This window comes from Pieris napi, chromosome 3 (assembly GCF_905475465.1).
Source record: "Pieris napi chromosome 3, ilPieNapi1.2, whole genome shotgun sequence".
Taxonomy (NCBI): Eukaryota; Metazoa; Arthropoda; class Insecta; order Lepidoptera; family Pieridae; genus Pieris; species Pieris napi.
The window spans coordinates 5,725,039-5,752,119 of record NC_062236.1 but is presented as its reverse complement, the minus strand read 5'-3'; the positions used below and the strand labels follow the sequence as shown (position 1 = coordinate 5,752,119).

General features: G+C 34.6%; 3 protein-coding genes across 4 annotated transcripts; 1 reads left to right on the top strand and 2 right to left on the bottom strand.

The window, feature by feature from the left end:
• Positions 1-1,761: 1,761 nt before the first annotated feature.
• Positions 1,762-8,710, top strand: LOC125063118 (homeobox protein pnx-like). The gene is made up of 3 exons (XM_047669339.1): positions 1,762-2,184; positions 2,880-2,993; positions 7,608-8,710. The coding sequence occupies exons 1-3, from the start codon at positions 1,836-1,838 to the stop codon at positions 7,976-7,978; spliced, it is 834 nt and encodes a 277-aa protein (XP_047525295.1). The 5' UTR covers positions 1,762-1,835; the 3' UTR covers positions 7,979-8,710.
• Positions 8,711-10,379: 1,669 nt separating this feature from the next.
• LOC125063138 lies at positions 10,380-26,964 on the bottom strand. Of its 2 annotated transcripts, XM_047669377.1 has the most exons (7): positions 26,472-26,964; positions 19,452-19,644; positions 13,522-13,707; positions 12,456-12,637; positions 11,768-11,961; positions 11,109-11,353; positions 10,380-10,512 (listed from the first exon to the last, which is right to left on the bottom strand). In XM_047669377.1, exons 2-7 carry the CDS (start codon positions 19,613-19,615, stop codon positions 10,398-10,400), a joined length of 1,086 nt encoding a protein of 361 aa, XP_047525333.1. In that variant the 5' UTR covers positions 19,616-19,644; positions 26,472-26,964; the 3' UTR covers positions 10,380-10,397. The 2 variants fall into 2 exon arrangements, with proteins under 2 accessions (XP_047525333.1, XP_047525332.1); XM_047669376.1 differs by lacking the exon at positions 26,472-26,964 and having other exon boundaries at positions 19,452-19,936.
• Positions 21,466-24,430, bottom strand: LOC125063136 (striatin-interacting protein 1 homolog). The gene has a single exon (XM_047669373.1). The coding sequence runs from the start codon at positions 24,313-24,315 to the stop codon at positions 21,835-21,837; it is 2,481 nt and encodes an 826-aa protein (XP_047525329.1). The 5' UTR covers positions 24,316-24,430; the 3' UTR covers positions 21,466-21,834.
• Positions 26,965-27,081: the final 117 nt, after the last annotated feature.

Below are 27,081 nucleotides of genomic sequence, written 5' to 3'. Positions count from 1 at the left end.
GAGATGGATCTCTCAGCTGTTGCAGCAACTCACCCAAGACTGCGATACATGGAGATCCTTGGAAGAGACTTGCGGAAGGGTTCTTGCAAAATAATTAGGAAATAGATAATAAAGTAGAAAAAAAATTGTGTAATTTATTGAAAAAAAATATAAAATAGGATTAAGTTTACTTTGTTCTTTTGCAAGAAATAAAAAGGCTTTTTTTATTTTTTACAATAATATAGCATATGGACTTGATTTTTGAATGATGGGCTTACTAGCACGTAAGCAAAATTTTGATTTGATTTGAGTGTGTATATAATCATGAATTATATCAAGAATTCATTAAATTTGAATCAGGTATATTCCAACTTGGGACAGTCCTAGTTTCATGAAAATCACTTGAGTGATGTTCAGGCGTTTCTGGATGTATAATTGATAGATATGTATTTAAAGTCGGCTTAATTTCATTACTCATTTACATCTCATAAGTAAATATTTTGCCCTTATTCTTAAATAAATTTTTAATTTATTTTCAAGACCACAGACTCAAAATTAACCGCATCGCGAAATTGAAGACGAGGGTGTTAAATAAATAGATCCGTGATAAGTTTTAAAACATTGTAACAGTTTTTAGTTATCATTTCGTCAATAAATATATATTTTTAAAATATTAAACATAAAAAAAACTATGCACAAATTAAAATTAACGCTTTTTTGCTGTTCTCATACCACCCGCTAGAGACAATACCCACGAATAAGACAATTGAGATAATGCGATGTTAACTTACAATTTGTGTCTAATAAACATACCTATAGACATTATAATTCATACTATAACCGATACTGATTCAAATCTGAATAATTACAAGAAGATTCGAAATAAAGTCTGTTAAAAGTAGCTCGCAATTTTGTTATCACGAAAACTACCTATTCATTATGTGTGGCAGCGGCGCGCGTTTCGAGTGTGGAAGTCCTTGAATTTTTATATTTATAAGTATCTAATTAAATATGTAATTAGTACCTGAATTCCCAGTTTCAGTTCTATCCATAGACCTAGTATATACTGGCGTACGCCAAGTCTATGGTTCTATCATCCTTATTTCTTTTCGAATGTACCATACAAAAGCCCCAAATTATAATGATCGTGGTATAATAGTCATGGTATTACATTAAATAAATCCTCCATTCATAGATAGTAGGTATTAATGCGCCATGTTATAAATACTCAACATAATATTATAATTAATAACAGCCATAGATAAAAAATACATTAACAATAAAAAATAGTATGAAAACTATCATAATTTCAGAACTATCACTAGTAGGTACTACCTGAGTAGGTACCTATACAAACTTTATGTTCATTTCACGAAAGTTCAAGTGACAAGTCCCTATAGCCTATAGGGTAATAAATAATAAATACTAAGTCTCTTAATGAATCATTACAATATAAAAACAACAAAATCAATTAAGTCTAAAAAAATCACCGATTCGTCAGTCAACGATTTATCAAATAAATTGATGGTTCGCATCAAACAATATCTTTTCATTCGAATAATCTCCAGCTTTTAGGGGTCTTTTGTGAGGTGAAAAGCTCTCATATAGCGTGTTATCGAATAAGGTGTGAATTTTCACAGGCGGTAAGCCCCACCCACTAAGATGGCGAGCACCCCTCCACCGTCCTAATAACCAGTAGCATTCGAGTATTTCACGACAGTACAACCTCCAACCTGTTTTGTTGTTTACGCGGTAACACCTATTTTGACAGGCAATTATCAGTTCGCGTCAAAACCGCGGCTCATAATGTCACTGTTACGTTTATTGCAAAGAGGTTTCGTACCAAAGATAAAACAATGAACATGTCAGAACGCATATCCAGTTCGTGTGATGGCGGTTATAACAAAAATAAAAGTGTGTGCGAATCAGATAGTGATAGTGAAAATGAAATTGATGTGATTTGTGAAAATAGTGAATCTAGTGTTGATGGTCAATCCGACGGTTTTAGTCATCCAACTGGGGGAAATGTTTATGAAAAATTATTTAATAAAGACTACGTCTTATCTAGTCATGATTTGCATAAAAACTCTTTGCTTACAGACAACAAAAGTAAAACCTTCTTGATAGATAATATTTTAGGTAATTTTAAAAATAAGCCAAATGATAGAGCTGAAAATAATCTAGAAGGTGGCGATGAACACAATGGTAATAGTTAATTATTTATTTCATTTTTCTTAGTTAACATAATGGGTTCTTGAAAGTAGAAGAACTAAACTAACTAACTAGGTAACATTGTTTCGCCGGGAATAGAATCGATCGTAGACTATTTTTTAAATACATTAAGGGTCTGTTTCACAATGTACGGATAAGTTCTACATAAGTTCCAAATTAGCTATTTATTACTTATTGGTAGGCTAAACACTATTGTTGCGTTTTACGACTATCAGATAGCGCTATTGGTCACATAAAGTCTATCATAAGCTATGAGTCCAATGAAGTGTCAAATAGCACAATTTATTTTATATATAATTTATGTGTTGCATAGCTATTTGGTACTTTATCCATACATTGTGAAACAAACCCTAAGTCAGTAACTTATTCTCTTTATAACTTTAAAGTTTTGATTAACATTTCTGAATGAATGTTAAAAAACTCTTTGGATACATAATCATTACAATCAGTCAGTTTAAAAACTATTTTAAAGTAATGTAATTAATTAGTACCAATTTTAAATTATTATTAGTATAGATTATGATCGGCCTGGCAATAGTCATGGCACAGCTAAGAACAACATCAATAGAGGCGGTTCAAATTATAACTTTTAAATTTGTTAGTCTTTACCTAGGTATGTAATAAATTTGAGATTTATCACCTATTCTTAACTACGTTTTGTTTTTTAGTATCATCAACGTCAACTTGTGCAGAACTAGGTGTGCTGAACGGAGCAGAAATTCTAGCTGGCCATGCCTACGCGCACTGGCTGGCGACAAGGCAGACATCATCAAATTTCTATGGTATGTAGATTTTTACGCTTTAAAAAAAATTCAACGAAAAAGTAAGCATGACAGGCGGGGTATTCATTTAACTTATCGTTTTATTGGTGAAATGGTTACTTGTTAAATTAAACTAAACACTTTCTAAATTGATTCTGTTTTTGTTTCAAATGGGTATCTAGTCTGTGAAAAAATTAAATCACTAAAGTCCGCGCCACCACTCATTGCCCACGGGAACCCTGGAACTAAATTTGTCGTTACAGTGAAATATTATTTTATTCGTTTTAAGGTAAAACATTAGAAGCAAATCTTGGAGACTAGTTCGCGAATTTCACATTAATATATATTACGTTGGGGTAAATTAGCCTTCCACCTAGCATTAGCAACATATTACTACGCCGCGCTACTCGCTAGCGCCGCGTTTACCGGCATTCAGTGGTGGCGCAGACTCAAGTACACATCTTTTGTTAAAAAAAATACAGATCAACGATGTAATTATGACAGATAATATTACCTACCAATCTAACGATATCTACTATAATTCCATTTGGTTAACAAGCAATTATTTTTATAAGCATTAAGCTACAGGTCTTGGTATAAATCAGATTCTGGTATAAATCAGTAGCGTTATAACTTATAACCTTCTTAGGTCTGGGTCTCAGATTTATGTACATACCTACTTCATGATCATTTGCCAATTTAATAGGCAAATAGGTGATCAGCCTCCTGTGCCTGATTCACGCCGTCGACTTTTTGGGTCTAAAGCATGCCGGTTTCCTCACGAGGTTCTTCTTCACCGTTCGAGCGATTTTAAATGAGCACATAGAAAGAAAGTCACATTTGCATGCACTTTGGTGCACAGCCGGGGGATCGAACCTACGACCCCAGGGATGAAAGCCATACGTTGAAGGCACTAGGCCAAGACTGCACAATATTTCGGTATACTTGCTGAAAATATTTTAAAAATTCAGTTAGATTTATCGAAACGAAAAATTTACTTTAAGACATTTCTACTGCAAAGACAGAAACAGTTTTAGTTATTTCTGTTATTTAATTAATATTTTTTTAATCATCTTTTCACATCTGGGACTTCATTACAGATAATCTGTATAGATGGAAATGGCAACTTTCATATATTCGAATTGAATAGAATATTTCACATTTTGTGCAGTTTCAATATTGAATTGCTAAATAAATGAAAGAACGTAGGTTTTTCGTTTTACGTTATTATTATACCTAGCTTCATTGTTTTATATGCATTCCGTCAATTGCCACGTCTTTCCAAAATTCCCTTCAGACCTCTTTAGAGTTGCTAGTATCTACTAGATTAGTACATATATACGAGTAGGTATCTATCTCCATTTCTTATTGGGTCTTCCCAATGTTTTAATTTTTAGTAGCGTTCTGTACAGTCTTTCGCCAGCCATTTTAATTACAATATCTTCTCTCCATTTAAGTTTCGACTTTTCCTAACATTTCGGTTTTCTATTGAATTGAATAATCCTCCTTATCCTCCTGGTCCTTTATGAAAAGAGCGTACCAAATCTTAAAAGACCGGCAACGCACTTGCAAGCACTCTGGTAATGTGGGTGTCTATGTCTATCACTTAATATCAGTTGAGCCTCCTACCCGTTTGCTTCTGTTATTAAAAAAAACTACAAAGAAATGTAGGTATAATATCGAATGGAAGGCAACTTGCAGCATTTCAGACTATTCCAGTAGTCAGTCATCAGTCATAGTCATCAGTCACCTGTAAAAATTCAAAGTTATCGAGAAATAATAAATATCTGTTAATCTCTTACGACGGTGCTAAAACGCAGTGTAAGGTCGCGTGATCACGTACCGGTGTGATTGTTCACACGTATTTATCTCCTCTCTCACGCAATCATCCCTCTCATTAATTAATTTTATTATCCGATTTCCCTTACAACAGTTAATCAATTACTGAAGTGAGTGGGAACGAAAACGAGGTAGGTTTAGGGTCTATAGGTAGGTATATTAGGGTCGTAGCAAGTGTCTGTACTCTTTGAGAAGAAGCTGAAAAAATAATAATAAATGTCCGTGTTTTTTAGAATACATAAGTTTATGCAATATTATTTTAAAGTTGTCAAATGTTACAAAAATAGGTACGTATATAAGGTAAATCAAGTAATTTTTTTCCTCTACACATGAATGAAACTCTAAAATTTAGTCGAATCTTGCCAAAAGTATTAATTTGTGCATTTGAATTGATGGCATTAAGTTAATAAATTGGAACAGACAGATATATTATTTACTTCTTTAATATTTTAACTCCGATAATCCGATAGTTTTGCATCGGTTTTATTAAAATTATAATACATGTTCGCCTACTACCCATCGCCCTACTTGAAAAAATTATGAAATAAATATAATTCTAATTAGAATCTTCTACCTAAACGAAGCTTCACGCAACTTTAAAAAGCGGTACATATGTACCGTTTTTTAAAATACCAGTAGGTCTGTAGGTACCATGGAATGCATAACCAAAATCTTTCCTTAATACGTCATACAATACATCGACTGATCTATACTTACCCTTTTGGTTTAGCTTCTGTATTGATGAAAGGATTAGTAGTTTTATCAATACAAGTAAAATCTCAACCTCCCCCTAAAGTAAATATTTATAGTTAAGACCCTAAAATATGAAAAAAGAATCTGTTTAAATGAATAGTAGAATTGTGTACTTAAAAAGCTGTTTTTGTTGGACACGCTGAATCACTTCCTGTCCTCTAGGTGGGCTAGTTTAAATAGAAAATGTTAATAAAAGCATTATGTACTGTCATTTTATGTTTTGGTTACTTTTGTAACACCGGTAATCACATTGCTAAATGATTTCATTTTATTTATTTATTAATATAATATATAAAATAATATAACTCAATGAAAGAGGTATATTAATTTATAGTCCTGATATGTAAATTAAATGTATTGATCGTCTTTTTATACGCACAATACATATTTTAAATTCTTGCAAATAGGATTTAATATGAAAAACGACATGTAAAACCTCTAACTATTTAAGCCAACAGAGCTTACACGGTGCCGTAATTCCAGCGATGCGTCTGAGGATATTCGACGAAATGTCACCAGCCGACGGTCGGTGGTCGCGACTTCGCACCGAGGTGTCGGCAAACAGCTGCTGCAACGATAATTATTAACAAAGCTCTTGTTTGTCCCCCACTTTAACAAGCCCTACGAAGTACGAGCTAAAGAATTTAATGTTACGTGAAATTGTTACAGAATGTGTCAAATTGTTTTATTCTGACATTTTATATTGGATAGTTACACCTTATGAATAACTAGGGAATCAGTGTATGTACGAGGCAAGGCTGTACATTTCTACTAATATATATATCGTAGAAGTTACGCCCCTAAAGTATAGCCATTCTTCTGTATTTTAAATTCATTTAATTGCATGCTGATATACGCCAGTGGGTGTTATAGAGTTAATTTTCTAATGCTCTATCATTTAAGGTCCAGTACAGTGTATGTAAAACGTAACCATATAAAACGGAACGTGTCGTGGAATCGTTTTATTTGCTATATACCTGGTTGTAGAATTATAGGAAGAATTACTTAAACAAAATGTCATGATTAGCTTACTAGTGTGCTACAGTTAAAATGTTTGTTATTGATTTCTGAATAAATACTTATAAGTCCCAAAATGTATCCCCAGTATCAATTTTGTGACTACCATTTCACTTGAAATTTAGATCAGTAGGTATGTTATAGATACGAGAAATGTTCCTGTAATTTGTGAACTACATACGCAAATAGTTATCAGTCTGTTAGCGAGGCCATCACACACCATACACTCGACACAAAGCCGTGTTGACACACGAGATGTCAAACTGCGCAGGCGCAGAGCAAACAAACTGATTGTGTTTATAGCCACTTAACGAGAAGCTGCGACAATTCCGATTAGTGTTCGAAAAAATTGTCCCGTGTTTGTCTTAAGTGAGAGCAGCTACTTTGTAAATGAGGACGTATTTTATTTAATCTGTATACAACATTTATTGAATCATATTTTATATTATTTACAGAAAAGACTATGTCAATTTACTATTAATTATGGTTGCTAGATGATAAAACATTTAATTATTCGTTTGAAGCCCCGTTACTCCTCCACTTGAGTGGACATATCTCTTCATCGAACCTAGGACTTCCGGTTTAAATACGTTATGTGAGATATCCACTATTAGTCACTGAAGCATACACTATTGAAAAAGAAAAGACCTTCTATGATATTTTCCAACTTATCGTTGTAACCATATTCCAAATGTATTAAATATTATTAATTATGCCGCACACTTAACCATACCTATTAGTTGCGGCGGGCGGAGATAGCATAAATTGAAAATTGTGAAGTGCCTTGGAGGAGACTTTTACCCGTACCCATATAAATAAAAATACAATATTTAATTTTATTAGTTACCGTTAATATCTTGTGTTGTACATGTGTTTGTATTTTTAAATGATTAATATTACTTGCGGCTAACCGTGCCTGTATGACCAGTCCACCATTTAATATATTATGTGAACGTGATACATTCTCATCACATTTACCGGTAACTATACCATAATCATATTATATCGATAATTTGTTGTTCACAGATGACAAAGGCAATCGAAGATCGCGTCGATCGGGACCCGAAAGAAAGCCGCGTCAAGCATACAGTGCAAAACAATTGGAAAGACTGGAAGCTGAGTTTAAACTGGACAAGTATTTAAGTGTATCAAAACGTATGGAACTGTCAAAGGCCCTAGATCTAACAGAGGTACAAATAAAAACGTGGTTTCAAAATCGTAGAACTAAGTGGAAAAAGCAATTAACATCTCGCTTGAAGATCGCGCAACGGCAGGGCTTGTTTCCGGGACATATCTTGGGACACACTCCACAAACATACTCCCTTTTGAGTCCTTACGTCTACCAACCACTAAGTTGTGTGTTCACACCTGTAACGCTACCATCTTCGCCTCCATAAACTATTTGTATATCATTTATATAATTGTATCAAGCAAAGGTGATATGACATTGTAATAGTATCGAATAAAATAAGTAGGTAATGTGGAAAAAAGTACCAATTGTACTTTCGGACGGACATCTGCGCTTACAAATCACTTCGATGACGTCATAACCTCACACGCACTAATGAAGTTATTCTGACTGCTAAGGATATATAGTGCATAGTGCCTCTCAGCCATAGCCACTGGAGTCTTCGAGCGGGCTACTCGGTGGTTAGATTGGTCGAGGATGGAGGAATAGTTCACCATCCTTCCATGAAACAATATTTGAAATCACTACTGGCACCAATGGTACTATAGACTAATCTAGACTTTTGTTAACATTATATTTATGTTTAGAGATGGGGCTAAAAATTGAGTTACTTTTAATCGTAGCGATTATCTTTTACTAAAGGTTATTTTATATTTCGACGTAGTTCACGTTTCAGGTTTATACACCTAGTATATCTTTTTTCTAACAAATAGTACAAAGGCGACCACTGCGTTATCATCTTCAAATTTATAGCCCCTACATTGTTTCTTGAACCGCTGAAGAAACCACTATGATGTAGGATGTTCCATCAATTTGAAGCCAGCGTCTTGAATAGCAGCCACCGCAACTGGACTTGTGCGCGGGGCGTTACCTTAAGGCCGATTTACATTATCTTAGTGATTAGGAGAGTGCTTTAGGATGGTACTTTAGTTGAAACATGTAAACGCTACTTGCTTTAGTAAACGCTACGCTAAAGAACTTGCCTTTCAAGTTGTACTAAAGCACTCTACTAAGATAATGTAAATCGGCCTTTAGTGAAACGAAAGAACTTTAGCGAGTTTGCTACGCGCGCACTCGATTATTTAGTCTTTTGTTTGACACTTAGGTACTCTTCAAAAATCTACACCAAACACAATATAATAACAATAAGATATAGGTGTATATATACATGTTTCATCTACTGGTGCCTCTTCATTAATACTGACCATCAGTCTCGCGAAGCATGTCAAGTCTTGTGCTTGATGCGACGAGCCCTCTGCAGTCCTAATGCTCAACCTCTCCCTAATATAAGCTATAATTTTTTCCCTCTACCAACGGTCTTTAATCTGGATCTTACCCACCACCATGAGTTGATGCTGCTAGCGGCGCAATACGCAACTTTTCGTTGAAAAGTTTAACGAAATTTTAAAACCGAATAAGTTAGGATTTATGTACAGTAGTACTAAGTTTATTTATTAATATGAAAATAATGTATTTTCGTATAATATAGCTCTTCCTATTGTACAAACATTTTAAAACTATGCCATATTAAAATTTAGAAATAAGCGTATAATATAATTAGGTAATGTTTATAGAAATAATAATTGATGTAGAATGTACATATGATAAGTATAGATAATAAATATAATATACTGAAACGTTTTTGTTTTTTTATGTCCAACCTTTAAATACATTAATTACTCATTAGTTACTTCAATCAGATAGTAGAAATCAACCGAAACGCAAAGAAACTATAAAGTTTAACTGATTAAATAATATATTATTTAAATTTTATTCATAAACAATAAATCAGTCTAATTTCGCCGTTCTTATCTTTCCCTTTTCATCACAACGTAAATAGAATTCGAAAGAACGAGACGACTTATTTAGTTCTGAATAATTATTATCTAAGTACATATGTATACAGGGTGGCCAAAAAGTCGTGGATCAAACGCAAATAGGGGATAGATGAGGTTATCAGCTGCAAAAAATTGTTCTACGGAAGGTCTCTTAGCTCAACCCCTGCAGAGTTATAATTTATTTTGCGTTTTTATAAGAAAATTGACTTTTTTTACTAATTCTTATTAAAATTCGAAAAAATCTACACCTGTATATTTTTCATAATATCCACTAGGTTGGTACTGATGAGTTCTACACTCTCAATGTCAAAACTCAATTAAGGTTATAAAGAACTGATTGTATTCAATCAGTAGTATTTTGCCTCTTTCGTCGAATTGTATTCACACTGTGATGAAAAGCTATAGATCAGTGCTTTTGTGAAAAAGGTGCAATTCACGGAATCGCTTTTTATGAACAAGGGGGTTAATTATTATCTTACCGTCTAATATATTGTGATAGAACCGACCCTGATTAGGTAAGATGCATGATTTGTCTCAGTTAAGAGAATACTTTTGTAAAAAGATTCATATATGTATTAATCGTAAAACGCTTAGCTAATTTAAGTATAGAGATTTACAGAAGACTAGCTTATTTGTAATACCTAGGAGTTGCAGCAATAATGATTTAGATTATTTTTAGCTATTTTAAAATCATTCATATCAAATTTATATGGACATTATAGACAAAGAGAGATCTTTAAAAAAATATCAGAATATAAAAGTACCAGTATCTAGAAATAATAATGTAATTTATTGATTACACATATCTTTCGGATAAATATTATTGCAGTCGGCATCACCAAGACCTAGGGTAGCTGCGCGCAATGCTCCCAAAGTCACGCCACGGGTCCAAGCAATCCCAGCACTGGAATTCACAACATGATATGTATTATAAATAATAATAAAAAAAAACTTAAATCTTGACAGAAATAGATCTAACGTTAGTCCCCACGTTAGACCCTGATGGGTAGCTGGATTAAAAATTTTCCGTGGTATTTTTTTAAGGAAGAAATATTTTATGAGTTTTTAATTGGATAAAATATTTAATTTTTACTATTAAGCTTCCTTAATCAGAAAGATCTATAGGAATACATAATTATTTTTAGAATCCAATCTATTGATTTGAGAAAAGTAAATGTAAATTTAGAAGTATTATTTTTTTTTAACTGACGTTTATAAGTATACACTAACTAAGTTATCTAGATTGAATAAATGATATTTTGATTTTGAACAATATCTCTACTAAATGGCTTACGTAAGTAACCATCGTGTCTATGGTAAAATTCAACATGACGACTTGGCGCTTTGATTCTCATATTTTGGATTTCACAAACTATAGTCAAACTTATAGTTAAGTCTCGACTCTAAATCATAAGATTAATGCACGATTTTGAGTCGGTAAGTCGATTCGTTAGAGTCCAAAACGCCATAACCAAAAAAATTCAGTCGAACGAAACTCACTGAATCAAAGGTAGCCAATATCTTTCCTTATCTCGCAGAGTCCTCATATGTTTATTCCCCAAACACAGTGTCCTGTAAAGGCATATATTTGGTTGCGGTTTCAATGCCATAAGAGCGTACCGTGAAATACTATTTAATGATTTCAATTGTCGCGGTTGTGTTTCACGTTTGAAGCGAAATACATCATCTACGTTGATATTATCTGTGTTGTCCACCATTTGCATCACTTGGGGTTGTTGCTCGGTCTGAAAACGTAAAGAGTATAAAATCTGTAACACTATATTGCCGATATGGCGTAATATAACGCAATTCTGATATTTATTTGCAATAAATAGGATTTATTGAACTAATATACATACATTGTATCAGATTTTCGTGTCGATTTACGAAACACGAAAGAATACTTATATATTCAATCGTTTAAGACACCATTCCTAGTTATTTCCGATGCCTTAATAACTAAAGCTAAACTAAAAAGACTATCTACCTATTTAAAATTATTATTCCCCCCTCAGCTCAGTAATGGGCGAAAAAAACTTTTTAGTGTTGCTAGGCTGATCCAATTTTGCGCATTTTAATTCTCATAACATTTACCAATATAGCACTAAATCTGTCGACCCCAATGAGGGGTAACAGTCTTATTGCTTCTTAGCACTTACCATAGTAATACACATGAGAACTTGCAAGACAAACATGCCGAACGAAAGAAATGCAATGCCTGTAAGTGATATTTCGAATAAGTCTGCGACGGTCAGACTATGGGACTCCTTCTCTACGTGATGATCATCTGGCTCGTGTTCAGCGTGGTACATTGGTGGTGGCGGGGGAGGCATGGAATACTCGTAACCACCAGCTGGAATAATTGTTAGTACATCATTACCAAGGGTGGTCGTGGAAGTGACGACTCAGTCCTGGGGCCTGAACAAGGTCTTGCGTTGTGTTACTTACTTCTAACTTGTGTTAAAGTGCACTAGTTTTTAATTAGTATTGTTAAATATGTGATATTTATAGATTACTAGCGGACCCGGCAGCTGTTGTGTTGTACTACGTTATAAATACAAAAATTCCAAACTAAAAAAAGCAAAAAATCATCTAATCTAAACCATTGTCGAATCCACTTGAACACAAAAAAATTCATAAAAATCGATCCATTATTATTGCCATTTGAATTGGGCAATATTGCCGAGGTAGAAAGAATTACTGAGAAATTTAGGTGTTGTTCATTGTACTTTACTTAACAAGAGGTTTACCTATAACAAACAATTTACCTAACAATTAAAGGAACAATTTCTGTATACATATTTAGTAAGATATAACTCTCATTGGACAAAGTGAGATTCGACTTACCGTGTTTAGATAAGTCATGTGTCACATCCGGGTCACCGAAAATTGTTTCGCCCGACTCCATCACTTCATTACCATCTCTAGGGTTGGCCTGCACTAATTGAGGATTGACCGGTATTGAACCGTTTATATTTGGATTAACAGTCATATTGTAATGGCGGTATATATCGTTCATAGCTGATACCCTGTGGTGACAACATTACGATCAGATTAAAGCGTTATAAGGCAAGTAACTATATTACGCACCTCGTACTTGTCATAGAAGGCTGATCAACTACCTGCCTATTAAAAAACTAGGGCAACTCTCGCTTTTTTCTTTCTTGATGTATCATCACCCGGAAAAAATTTCACGATATCTAATACGAATCGAGCAAGAATTGCGTTTTGTAGGTTTTTCCTATACAAGTCTTGTTACATATTGATATTTACGATTTAACGAGCTCGAAACAGTTTTTATTATAGATTAGGGGTGAATAGGTGATACCGCCGGCCATGGACTCTCTCAATGGCAGAGGGCGTTATTGCCATTTTAAGAATTGGTACGCTCTTCTTGATACTTCAAGAAAAGAGCGTACCCTAAGTCGTATTGGTTCGGAAATACGTCTGGGTAGTTGGTTCCACACAGTGGTGGTGCGCGGAGAAAAATTCCTTAAATAACGCTCAGTTTTAAGACGGACGTCAAGGTGATACGGGTGGAATTTCGCATTCTGCCGATGAAACTCAGCGGCAGGTATATATCCGAACAACTTCTCTTCTCTTCCCTGGTAAATGCTGTAGAAGATGCAGAGAGGCACATCTTTACGCAAGGGATCAAGCCGCTCGAAAAGTGACTGGTGTTTGACGATTCGAACCGCTCTTCGTTGAATATGGTATGGTCAAGGTCTATGGTAGGACTAAGGGCGCCCGCCTAGAGGTGAGCACAGTAAACCGAATTTGCGCTTTATACAGTTGCAAGCAATGGTCCGGAGTGAAGTAGCGCTGAGACCATTTAAGTGAAACAAAAAATTACTGCCTCGCTCAATCTTAGGTACCTATAAACTTGAAAACGCTATTTTAGTTTGTTACTTACTTAGCTAGCCACTCTTGATAATTTGCTGAGCCCACGTCGTATAAATTTTGAGAACGAGGATAACCACTTTTGCTTTGGCCGATATCAAATGGCATCCCGAGACGCCTTTGCAAGGAATTTTTGCCTACCTCTTCCAGAATTTGTTCAGCAATATAATTTCTACACTGATATTCATTCATCATTTTTCTGTAATTAAATGTTTTATAAAGTTACTAGCTGACCCGGCAAACATAGTTTTGCCATGTACATTATTTCTAGGAATTTTTTTTTAGTTCAATAAAAATAACTAGATATCTACTACAATAAAAAGTAGTAGGTTGGTCGTAGAGGGACGAAAATTAAGGGTTGTATGAATTTTTGTATGCTGTATAATAAACATTTTGTCTAAAAAATAAAAATATAAGTAGACAATAGACATTTAGGGGGATCGAAAATAGTTGATGTCCGATTCGCAGACCTAACCGATGTGCACACAAAATTTCACGAATATCGGTCCAGCTTTTTCGGAGGAGTATAATAACAAACACCGTGACACGAGAACTTTATATATTTGATTAGTGTTTAGTTGGAGCGACCATACATACTACCGAAAATAAACATGACCAATTAATCGAATCTTTTCATACACTATTGAAAACAATATTCTAAAAGCCTACAATATCACAGACCTCACCTAAGTTCCATCAGATATACCTAGTTCTATTTTTAAATATGTCGTTTATTATGCACACTATACTGGCGAATCTAAAAAATAATATAGAAATTTTACCTAAAAATAAAATTTGTATTATGTTTCCTAAGACGTCCGAGGTCCATTATGAGAGTACATCGTTTCCTTTTCCGCCCAAATCGCTAGTATCCGACCTTTTCCCACCACGTGACACCGCCGCCAGCGCCCAGCGTTTGAAACTGGAACTAACTTTTTATCGCGCTAAAGCAAGCCACCAGAGTTCTTGTTCATTGTTTGTCTCATAATAGGAGAACCAGGAAGAGCTTGTTTGGACCTCGGACGTCTTAGGAAACATAATACAAATTTTATTTTTAGGTAAAATTTCTATATTATGTGTTCCGTTTGACGTCCGAGGTCCATTATGAGAGACGTGTTTGTTATCTCCTGGTGGCTTGTAAAGTTATATATTAATAACTAAAAAACGCAACAATGTGATTTGAATTATTTATATCCGATAGAATCATGATGAAATAAACAATACAAGCTAATTAAAGCCTAAGCTTTAGCATCATTTAATAAACATAATAACAAAAAATTTATTGTTTATAATGAAGTAGAATACTTGGCTAATCATTAAGCGGCCGAAAGTACTGAGAAAGAGACTTCTGATTGAGTCTCAGCATTCTGACTATTATTATCTAGATTTCGACAATAATATATCTTTAATGTACTTTCATGACGCCAATTTGCCTAACCAAGAATATCATTTATGTTTCTAAACCAATTTAGCGAAGCAACAGCTGATCAAGTACCCCCGAGATGCTTCGATACCTGATTCCAAAAGGGGTTTCTTGACCCAGCCCCCAAAAATTGTGGGCGTAGCTGGTCTTACAGGATATCTGGTTGTAATAAACAAATTTGTCAAGGAGCCTCATATATTATTAGAGACAGTTATGAGTGTCCTAAGCCAAAATAAGGGATTTAGATGCTTCTCCGGGCACGATAAAAACGTCCAACTTGACTGTCTATACGTTCCTGTATCTGTTTTAAAACCGAAACCCGGATGCAAAGTGATGGAATCACCGTTATCAATGAAATGCTGAGGCTCGAAAAAGCAAGAGAGTCAAATCATGAACTCTATGCCCAGAAGCCAATAAAATTATTGTGGCTGTGTGTTTCGAGCTATGAAATAAATTTTGCTCATCTAGTTTTAGGCTTTTCAAATAATTTATAACTTTCCCCGCTTCCCATACTGGCAATTACTGCGCGATTGGTCCAGCTATAGATAGGATGGAGCTAGCGCTTTAAGGATATGTTTTACTAATTTATTAGATAAAATTTTAACATCGCTTAGAGCCTCACAAATTGATGCTATGTCAGATTTGTGAACTAAAATAGATATAGATCTATTTAGATAATAGATTTAGATATATAGATATCTATGCCAGATGATCCTTTATAAATAGGTTTGTTAAGAATCTAGCTACATCAGGAGGAGCCGGGAATCGACAGTTTATATTACTATGCTGACACCAATTTACCCATTTATACCAAATAGGGGCATATATTTTCCTTGTTGAAGCTCTCAAACACGACGAAATAAGTTGTTTTTCGTCTCGTGTTTTGTAGCCAAAATCAGCCACGCTTCCAACTGTAATTTCTGCCCTTGAGGAGGAGGTTGACCCGTTACGGTATTTATCAGGGTTTTGTTTAGATTCCGTATTGGTAGCGAGGGTGCAAGTGCTCGGCCTTTCAAATCCGGGCGCCAAAAAGGCTTCCTCCACCTGGGTGCTATTATTATGAACTTCCCTTGGGATAAGTTGAGATGGTGCAGCACTCGAGGTAGAGGCACTGGCGGTGGAAATATCCACGCTAGATCGTATCGCCAGCATTTACTGAAGGCGTGGTGAAGCAAGTGTTGGAGTCTAATAAGTCTAGCGACACATAACTTGCCACGACAAGAGCCTCTCGTGACGCGAAAAGATCTATTTCGGGGGTTCCCCATCGTCTGAATATGTCCGTGGTTGCCTCTTTCAAGAGATGCCATTCGGTGCCCCTGCGATTGCGCGAGAGGTAATCGGCTTCCACGTTGTACATTCCCGGCAAGGAAGTGAGGGATAAGTACAATATTCAAACTGTCCGTCAGTGCCAGAAGATCTTTTGTCAATTTTAACAGCATTTGGGACCTTGTTCCTCCTTCGTTTTTTATGTACGATACAACAGTTTTGCTGTCGCTTTGCAGGATTACCATCGAGTTCTTTAGGACTTCGGATGTCAAAGAGATTGCTGCTACCACAGCGTGCATCTCCTTTAAATTGCAATGCCACTCAATCTGACTTTGAGTCCAGGAACCATTCAGGGGTTTGTTGTTGATTAGCGCTCCCCATTGTAGATCCGAGGCATCGGTGACAATGTAATTCACATGCCTTGTTTTGAAGTGAATCGGTGTTTTGTGACTGAGGTTGTGCAAACACCATACCACGTCCTGATTCACCTCTGCAAGAGAACTCGGGCAAAGAGGAGCTCTCCTAAATGCATTGCTGTGTCGCTGCAGCGTTCGGCAACGCAACCTTCCCCGGTGGGTGATGAAGGTCGCAAAATTGAGATACCCTAAGAGGCGTTGGGCCTGCTTGAGGGTCCAATTTGCCGGCTGACAAGCGTGTTATCAGGCACTGACGAATTTTGATAACTTTTTACGGGTAAGGACTTTGCATTTGATAGTGTGTCCCACGTGATACCCAGAAAATCGATCGACCTCGTTGGAGAGCATATCGACTTCTCTCGATTTATGGTCCAGCCCAGGTTCTTCAAAAAGGTCATGGCTACGAGAACCTGGGAGTTAAGAATTGTTCTGTCCTGGTGGACCAGTAAGTAATCGTTCAAGAAAACGATCACTCTTAAGCCCTGACGGCGTTATATCTCGGCTGTCTAATTTGTCACCGAAGCAAACATTTTCGGAGCTATGGCCAACCCAATAGGTAGACAAGTCATTTGAAGGAGCCTTCCCTCGTAACTGATACGCAGAAAGCAACGATGTTCGAGGGAAATCGGTACATGATAGTAGGATTGCCTGTGATCCAGCTTCACCATCCAATCGCCTTTTTGTAGGAAATTTGGCATTTGGTGGTGATGAAACAGATGAAAAGGTTCTGGTTTCATGAACCGATTTAAAGATTTTAGGCTGAAAATGACTCGATTTTTCCGTTCTTCGTTATTATGAAATATGAACGATATGATATGATAGATATGAACGACGGAGTCAGCGGTGCTGGCTCCAGTATATGGTCTCGAATCATGGTATGTATTTCCAAGGAAATCGAAGTTGAAACAGGTGTTTGCAACTTTTTTAGGATTTAGGACAGTACTACTAGCGGTTTTCGATTGAAAGTTATTCGAGCGGAGGTTATTAATTTTAGAATGGAAAAAGGAGGTTTTAATTTCACCCAATTTTTGTGATAGTTCCTTAAACATCCGCCCGAAAAGCCCATCGAGTCACTTATGTTGGTATTTATTTGGATTGTTATATTTGCGTCCCCCCTTTTGATGTGAAACATCTATAACCGCACGTAAAACCGATTTCTGGTGTGGCGACAAATGCCGTGGCGATGCCACGCTATATGATGGTATATATACAGTCTATATGCAGTAGTGTGGACGGTGTATTTCGAAGTCACTGATTAAACGAATTAAGTAGTCACGTTTTGAAATAAATTCGTAAATTTTTGTATTTAAATGAAAATAAATGTTTATTCAATAAATAGTCATCGTTATTTTAACAAAATAATGTCGATGTTTCACATCTGCCAGGCGTCCCGTGACGGCTCACATTTTTTATTTTCGTGATCATCGAAGTTGTGACTCTGTTGTCCTTGTTTTGAGTTGTATCGGTTACCAAGAAAGGGCTTTTGACTAACCTGAGACGTTGAAGCTACAGGCGATTAAAAACGTATGCGTGATTTAACGCGTATTGTTTTAGATTGGTACCCACTTTTTACACATTGGTCAATTTTGACAATACTACCAACATTTTGTAAATATTTAGATAATTTTTCAGGATTAAACATGTACTCCGAAGAGGGGTGGGAATTTTATCTAAATCTTCTATAACATGTTTTTAAAGTTTGACCAAAACATTCTTGCAATTTATTATGTATAGAATTTAAATTAAGAACCGCGTTCGACTGAAGACCACTAAAACGCTACGTAACGCTTTATTGATAAACTCATTTTTAAATCGGTAAAAGCAGGAAAAGCAACGTATTTCTTTTGTATATCAATATAACGTACACAGTTCAAATCAGAAATGTAAAAACCTCTGCATTGAAATTAATATTATAATTTATAACTCGGAGGTTCTTGAACCGACACGTCTAAATGAGCTATATCATTAACTACAGCCGCATGGTTCAAAAAAGGGTCGTGTAGGTTTGCATTATTAGATTCGGTCACTTTATGTAACATGCTAGACGACGCAGCATAATTGTAAAAAAGTATTATTAAGGTGACTCACCAATTACTGCGACAATTGCTCAAACCTGAGAATAATCACGTGAATTACTGCTGTGGCGGCGGTTCTTCATCCTCTTCACTCGTACTCGAACTTTGCGAAGAACTCGGCTTGTCAGAACTTGCAGAGACAATATCTCCCGTGATATGAGACGGCCTTGTAAAGCGCGGGTGAGGCACGTTTGACCGCGTAGCCAACACATTTACACCGATTTTAGCACTTTCATTAGCCATTTTATATTTTTAACGTGAAAACCGTAACGTGAAACCATTTTACGAAATAATTATTTCCACTTTGAAAATAAATTTTAGGTCGATATAACTTTGAATATACTGATTCGTTTTTAAGTGTGCACTAGCGACTGTGCAAGACGAAAAACGACGCAACAATGAACAAGAACTCTGGTGGCTTGCTTTAGCGCGATAAAAAGTTAGTTCCAGTTTCAAACGCTGGGCGCTGGCGGCGGTGTCACGTGGTGGGAAAAGGTCGGATACTAGCGATTTGGGCGGAAAAGGAAACGATGTACTCTCATAATGGACCTCGGACGTCAAACGGAACACATAATAATGTAATAAATAAAAGAACCTTAATGCTAGTCAATTTCATTAGATAACTAAACTGAAATTGATGCTCTACGAGTACAGTTTTTGTTTATGACTAATATTAACTTTTTATAGTTGGCTTAAAGGTCTCGTTACCAGGCCATAAAATTAAAAATATAAAAAAACTTTTTATAGTAATCGAAACATTTACCTGTGAAAATTGAGAGTCGATAAAGCCGCATCGATTGACCCATTAGTAGAAGGCGTATTACTTCGTTCTCTCGACTTTTGTGACGTATCATCATTCGCCAGAAAAAATGTCGGCATCAAATCAGTACGAAGAATATCATTCACATTCAGTTCACTATAAAACATGTCTGATGACAAACTGTAGTGAACCTTTCCTAAAATAATAATAAGCACAGTAAAATACATTTCTATTGTAAGGCTTGGGCGCTGCAACGTTTCTAAGAAGCAAATGGTACTTTAGCATAGTATTTTTCTTCTCATTATGCGAGTTATAGAGCAGAAAATTCTTTGCCGTGGAGATTTTATCACGTTTAAAACTGTTGTCATAATAACAAGGTAGCTACGGGTTGGTGGGCACAGAACAACCGCTTGACATCGAAGTCTAGATTTTTCTTAGTTAGGTACCTACCCGACTTATAACAATTTATTAGTTTACTAGGAATAAAGAAAAAATATTGTCCTCAACATTGCATTAATAAGGTTAGGTAGTTAAATTAAATTTTACTACAGTAATTTAACTGTTATACTCCCACACATCACTATTAGATATACAATTAAACACTACGCTTTTCCTTCCATTGTCAGAGTCAGCAACATCTCCCAGACTTAGAAGTATCTCTCTAATACCTATGTGCCCTCGACTTTGCTTAATTTCACACGTATAATTATTTGCTTCTTGTAATACATAATAAGCAAGTGCGTGATCAACTTAACGCTGCAAGTCTTGGATTTACGACATTCTACAAAATTCACCTTTCCGGGACCTGTTTAGCTAATTGCAGTTTATATTCCAGGTACCTTTCAATTTCAATTTTGTTTGTCAAAGACTCGTAACAATGTACCTATTGAAAAATATTTTTTTATTTACTTAATATACCCAACCTAAACCACGGCGAAAAATACGATCTTGTTTTAATACGATAATAAATTTAATAGCGGGTATATTTGTAAAATTGCGCTGATAGCTGTTTAAACACCCCTGGTTCCTTAAGTGCCCCGTCGAGCTGGTAAAAGGATCTATTGTAATACACAATATTACAAATGTTTGGGTGTCAGCAGCGTGACATTTGACGTGGGAACAAACCCTGCTGCACTCCATTTCAAAAACCCTCTTCTCCAATATTTCTTACCATTATATATCAAATTACTTGCGTGCTCACTTTTTAATAACACTTATAGATTCATAATGTGTCTTAAGCGTGACATTTTTCTATATTAATAATTAATATAAATAGAAAATAGTTTAACGTTTTTACTTATTACTTACTATCATTATTATCATTCATGGTAACTCGAGATTACGTGGGTTATTGAATTTAATTATCTAGTATTTAAAGTTCCGTAATCCACAAATGGAGTAGCTAAAACAGAGCAGCAACTCTTCTGCATGTTTAGGTAGGTACTTTATAGGTAAGTAAAGGCCTGTACCCAACCCAAAAACAGTGTTGCTACCAATCTTTGGTCGTGCCCTTCAGGATTACTGTATAAATTCGCTTAATGAAGGTAATCCTTCTTTGTCATGACTCATATATATAATACTAATATAAATATATAACCTTAGGATTGAGCGCACCTAACCACGAAGTTAACTCACATTCCAATTACATATATGTAAAGACATCACACTAATACATTTACTATAGGTAAAAAAACGTAGTTTCTCGGAATGGGTAAAAATGCGCTGAGCAGTGACATTATTCAATTAGTACTAAGACATTTTCTCTATGAAGCAAAGCAAGTGAAAGGTACCATGTTTTAAACGTTTAAAAAATTTCGTATGGGTTTGTGTCCATATCAATCCATTTTAACTATGAATGTTGTTTCTCTAATTAAAAAATAAGGTAAATGAAGCTAGAAGTGTGAGCTCAGAGTATCAGGGCCCTAATATATTACACTGTCGAAACGAAATATGTCCTTTGTTTTGACAATTAACATTTTAACAAAAAAATTAAACAATGTTTTAAAAAAATAAAAGATTCTACTATACCACATTTATTGTTTCAAAATAGTTACTTCAAAAACGTATATAAACATGATTTTGACTACATTATATGATAGATATACACTAAAGTACTATAAAATAATAAAATACAATGGATTTAACATACTTCTACTCATATTATTTATACTCATATTGAAACCTATTACATTTTGGGAGTTAATTTCAAGAATTTATTCAGAATATTTTTAATTTATTACTACTACTAATTCTGTCAAACCTTATTTCAAAATCAAGTTATTATTAAATTTTATTAATTAAATATCTATAAAAAGTATTTTACAAGTTTGAAAGAGATTTTTAAACACATACAAGAAGTTGAACATTTTTTTCAAACATTCCAGCCTTACATTGTTTTGCTACCATTTGCATACAATCGGCTTTCAAATGATTCATTATGATACACTTCTCTCTCTAGCCATATTTCATAATTTTCCTTAAACTCTTCATCAAGCTCAATATTTATATCAAGCACGTCATTTATATTTGTGTCAACAGGTGCCCATTCAGCATCTATATACTTTCTTACACTAGTTATAGGTCCAGTTATGTAACGCCTCCTATTGAAATTCTCAACACAAGCCCTGAGGGTACATTCTTCGTCCTGAAAGTCCCATGGCCGAGCATCTACGTCATTCCCATACGCCCAATCGTCATTGAGTCTATGTCGCACCTTAGAATATATAGCACTTATTGTTTTCATGTTCGTTTTTCTCCACTGCCTTCCCAAATATTTTGTTTGCATTTTTAAAAGCTTTAAAACATAGAACTGCATCAGTGCATGCCTTACTTTGAGAGTGCGTTTTAAAATTGGAGCACTTTTAAACACAACTAGCATCATTATCCTTGCATTTTTCCATTTAGTCAATTTATTCAATATTCTTAAAAGATTTATACATGAAAAAACATTTCTCCAGGAGTAAGGGACAGATGTTTCACCAATGTCTAAACACTCTTTAGTAAGTTCTGGTTGTTCCCCAATAACACAAGCAGGGAAGTCAAATATAGGTATGGAATTTTTTGCCCCAACATAGGATAAAATGTTCTGATTAAAAAATTTTAGAACAAGGGGCATACAGTTGGCAAAAACCAAATGTTGGGACATGTATTCAAATTGGTAAATATGATTTTGTTTAAAATGTTTTAAAAGTAACAGAAGGATTGCAGTTACTGCCTTGACGATGATTTCTTTGTGCCTGTTCACATCTATTCCTAATTTCAGTGACTGAAGTACAGTCATTGGCATCTCCTCGGGTAATAAATCAGCCATAATATTCATCGAATAGGTTTTGGCTGTAGACGTTGGAGCAGCAGCTAACAAAATTTTTAATAGTGCTATCATGTACTGGGGTAGATTAGGTAACATTTCCCTATACAAAAGTTCTGTTTCAGTCTCCTCAATATCTTTTTCACCTTTGGTGAGTGGACTTCGGGAAATTTCTATTTCTCGTTCGACTTGAATTTCAGAAATGCTAGTATAAATGTGTTTTTTTAATACCTCTAATCCTTCATGAATAGGGTTTGGCAGGCCTGCGATAGTCTGCCTATCACCTGGTAGAGAATACCCAATAAACTTAATTCTCACATTATGAAGAAAGTTATCAATATCTTTCTGGCGGACTTTTGACTGCCAAGGCAGACTTTTAGGGGGTGGTGGAGGAGGGGGACTGTCTAATTGCTTAAAGTACATGTAATATGGACAATTTTGATTTGAATTTTGTGAACCATCATTAGACATGGACTGAAACTCCATAGAATAGTCCTCAGAACCATTACCTGTATCTTCCTTATCAACATATAATTGCTCATCGGATTCATCCATAGAAGTTTGTTTCATAAATGTTTGCCGCCTCATAGCTCTCTCACTTTCCTTTAACATGATTTTCTTTCTTTGAACTGGATTCTGATTTTCTAGAATATCAACAGCACTTGGTGGTGGAGAACTGGCCCTCATGCCTTTTACAACTTCTAAAGTGTCTTCAGCAATTGAAGGTAAGCCATATTGTTCACGTAATTTAGTTTTCTTCTCTTTAAGCTCCTTAATGCCCCCCAAATATACCAATAAAATTTTCCATAATAACAGTAAAACCTTTTTCATCGGAAAATTAGGAGATGAACCAGCACAAAGCTGAGTGATCATATTTAAAAGTTGCACTGGCAACAATTCTTCACCATAGTGTGTCCCTAATTCCTCTTTAAATAGTTTTACTAGATGGACATACTCAGAATTTTCATTACCTTTTTCAGTTCTCATGTGTTCAGTGATAAGATACAAGACTGAGAGAATTACTCTTAAATCAGTTGAATCAGCTAAAGATTCAGCTAGCTTTCTGGATGAAATAGTGGAGGTTTGGCTTTTTGCTATTTCGAGTTGCAGCAATTCCACAAATGCTGGAAATATACCCATTTCATACAGCAAGAAGATATTTCTGCGAGCCCAAAGAGCTTGTTCAGTATCTGATTGCATTTCGGCCCAACAACCTTGTGCTAGATACAAAATACACCGAGCGGCTCGTGTTCGTATTTCACTAATTACTATGTCTAAGTATTCTAAGAGTTTCATAACGACGGCACGCCTATGAGATTCAGATAATCGCTGCCAACTAGGTGGAAAGCTAAATTCTTCCATGACTTCTTCGAAAGCTTTGACATTTAGTTGAAATTCCGGATGTTCTGTATAACTATACAGTTCAGCAATTTCATTATTTTGTGAATCGCAGTCATCATAAACAAAATCTAGCTCGGGGCTCTCCAAATCATTGTTACAATCGCCTTCTTCCATGTTCATTTTTGCGCCACCACTTCTTCCGTTACCGTTAGTGCCCATTTTAATCAATCTTTTTTAATATCCACATTATATGTTTCAAGCGATACCAAGATTTATAATTAAAAGATAGTCAAATATAAAAATTACGATATAATATCATCACAACAAAATCAATTTTTTTTTTTTTTTTTTTTTTGGAGTTTATGGCCTGGTATCTAGACCTTTAGGCCAAACAACAAAATCAATTTTCTACGTAGTGTTGCCACTTGCCGCTTGCCAGCTACCACAGACCAAGTATAGTCTAGAGATAAATTGTTTGAAGTTAATAAATTAAAGATATTATTCCAAGTGCCAACTACAGTTTACTTATTTGTTGTTACAAATAAAAAAAGACGTAAATATAATAGCAGCACCTTTTGGCTCGAAATGTTTAATGATATAGACATAAGATTCTCGAGGCTGTGATTTTACCCTGTTGATCTGAAGCCGTAACCTACATCATGCGTCTGTGGTCGCAATAATTAACCATAGAGAAATAATATATACACGGAAATAACATATTATATACAATATAGTATATATAGTCCTTTTTATGAAAGAAGTCCCCCAGACGCGGCGCTGCAATCGCATGACGTAATGTTGCCATTTATGAGTAAAAAATTTACCTATTTTATTTACATTTAGCAGATGTAATTTATCAAGTAATATCATTTTCTGCATACTTCGATGAAACAATATTTCTGTTATGTAAAAAGTATAATATTTTTATTTACTTATATTAGCGGTGTTCTACCTACTTACAGGGAAAAGATGAGAAAATAGGGTAAAGAAAAGCAATACAATTTTTATTCAGAGTTTTATAGCATAATTGTTGGTTACAATTTTATTCGAAGTACACACCGCTGTTATACCTTCGTTTGTAATTCTTGTTACAGTTTTCTCTGACACACCTGCAATTAAATTATGAACAATTAAAAATAATAATAACTTTAAGTTTATAATGCTTATGTAATATGAAATATATGTTTTAATTTCAGTTACCTAGTTTCATCACTTTATGTATTTGTTCAATTTTGTCGCAAAAACGAATTTATATCATAAAAGTCCCATCAATACAGCAAAAAATTATTAAATGGCAACTCTAAAAAGTACCTGTTATGGCGGCAACTCTCTTCCGAACATTGTTTAGTGCCTAGTGGTATTAAAACACCTTGATTCTTATGTTCCGCTTCACAGAACTCTTTCACCTTTAATATCATTTCTCAAACCGAACTTTTTACAACTTTTGGCATTGTAATCAATATTTAAAATGCACTAAGCTAGTTAAAAATTCACAAAAATCTACCACAACAAAAGAACTTGATAACATCGACGAATGACAACATTGCCGACCTGTCAAATTTACTTTATAGACTTATTTAATTTATAGACTTCTTTCATGAAAAGCACTATACATTATACATATCGTCGCTGTAGATTGTAGAAAATAGAAATGTAGAATGATAACCTCGTATATCCAGGACCAAACATTACAAGAAACGAAAAAAAATTCATTTCGTCAATGTTCGTCAAAATATTTTTATGTGCTTTTGTCCATACTTTTGGATGGTATAAATGACTTATTTATTAATATCATAAATAAGTCCTTACTTCATTAGTTCACCAGTTAAATGACATAAAAGTTAAGAATAAAAAATAAATGGTTTTTTGACATACGAATGCAGTATATCACAATAATTAAGAGTACATACTTACTATTTAAAGCATTGCTGACATCAAGGAAAGTAATAAACTACTAACTCCATATAAAGTATTACTTTATTATGGTTATCTACACATATTTTGTACAAATATAGAGGCAGCATTTTCCATTGTATTTGTACCATTTGTTTTTTAAATTTAAACATTAAGACATGAAAGAGTTACGAAAAAGATAATTTTTTAGGGTACCTAGGTACCATGTTCTTCAGCTTTCAGCTTTGGCAAATGTTTTATTTTTTATCTTGACTTGCATTAAGATGTAGCATACTCGAGTAGGTGTCCAATTTAATATTGAATACAATTATTGACTGAATACAGTTGTCAATTTAACTAATACAACGTATAGACTCATTCATTTATTATTATTCACTCATATCTGTGCCTCACTTGAACTAGTTTTTTAATGTGTTTCTTGATGATGTTCATGAATGATGATGATGAACATTAAGACTTACCATATCACAAATTACAGATAAAATTCTCTTTTCGTCGTAAATCTACCAATACACATTATTTAACAAACGACTGTAACTATAGTAGGTAGTCCATCAAGTAATCAATCAATCAAACAAGTATGTTGAATATTTAACTTTTGAGGTCCGCTATCAGAATTAGTTTAGTTCACATTTTAAACGCCTGCGCAAAGAAGAGTTATTTATAACTTACAGAAAAATGCAGAACGTAGATGTTGGCAATATCGGTAGGATTATTTTAAAAAGGACTGTTTATTTATTTTATACGGACCAGGTTCATACAGACGTATTAATCGGGGTTATGGATATAAATATATACCTATTAATCGCTGATAATGTTTAGCTATATTTATGGAGATAGACATATGAATCTTTCCTCTTTATAATATTTGTGAAAGATAATAAATATGAAATATCAAAAAAGTTAAAATGGCCTTTGGAGTACCTACTACATATTATATGATTTCATATAACCTTATAATTTCAAACAAATCCTTTTTCATTTGATAGGTTTTAATCTAGTAACAAAACCACAACTTCTCTTCAATTTCTTATTATTATTTCAACTGCCTATATTTAAATCGTAATTAGA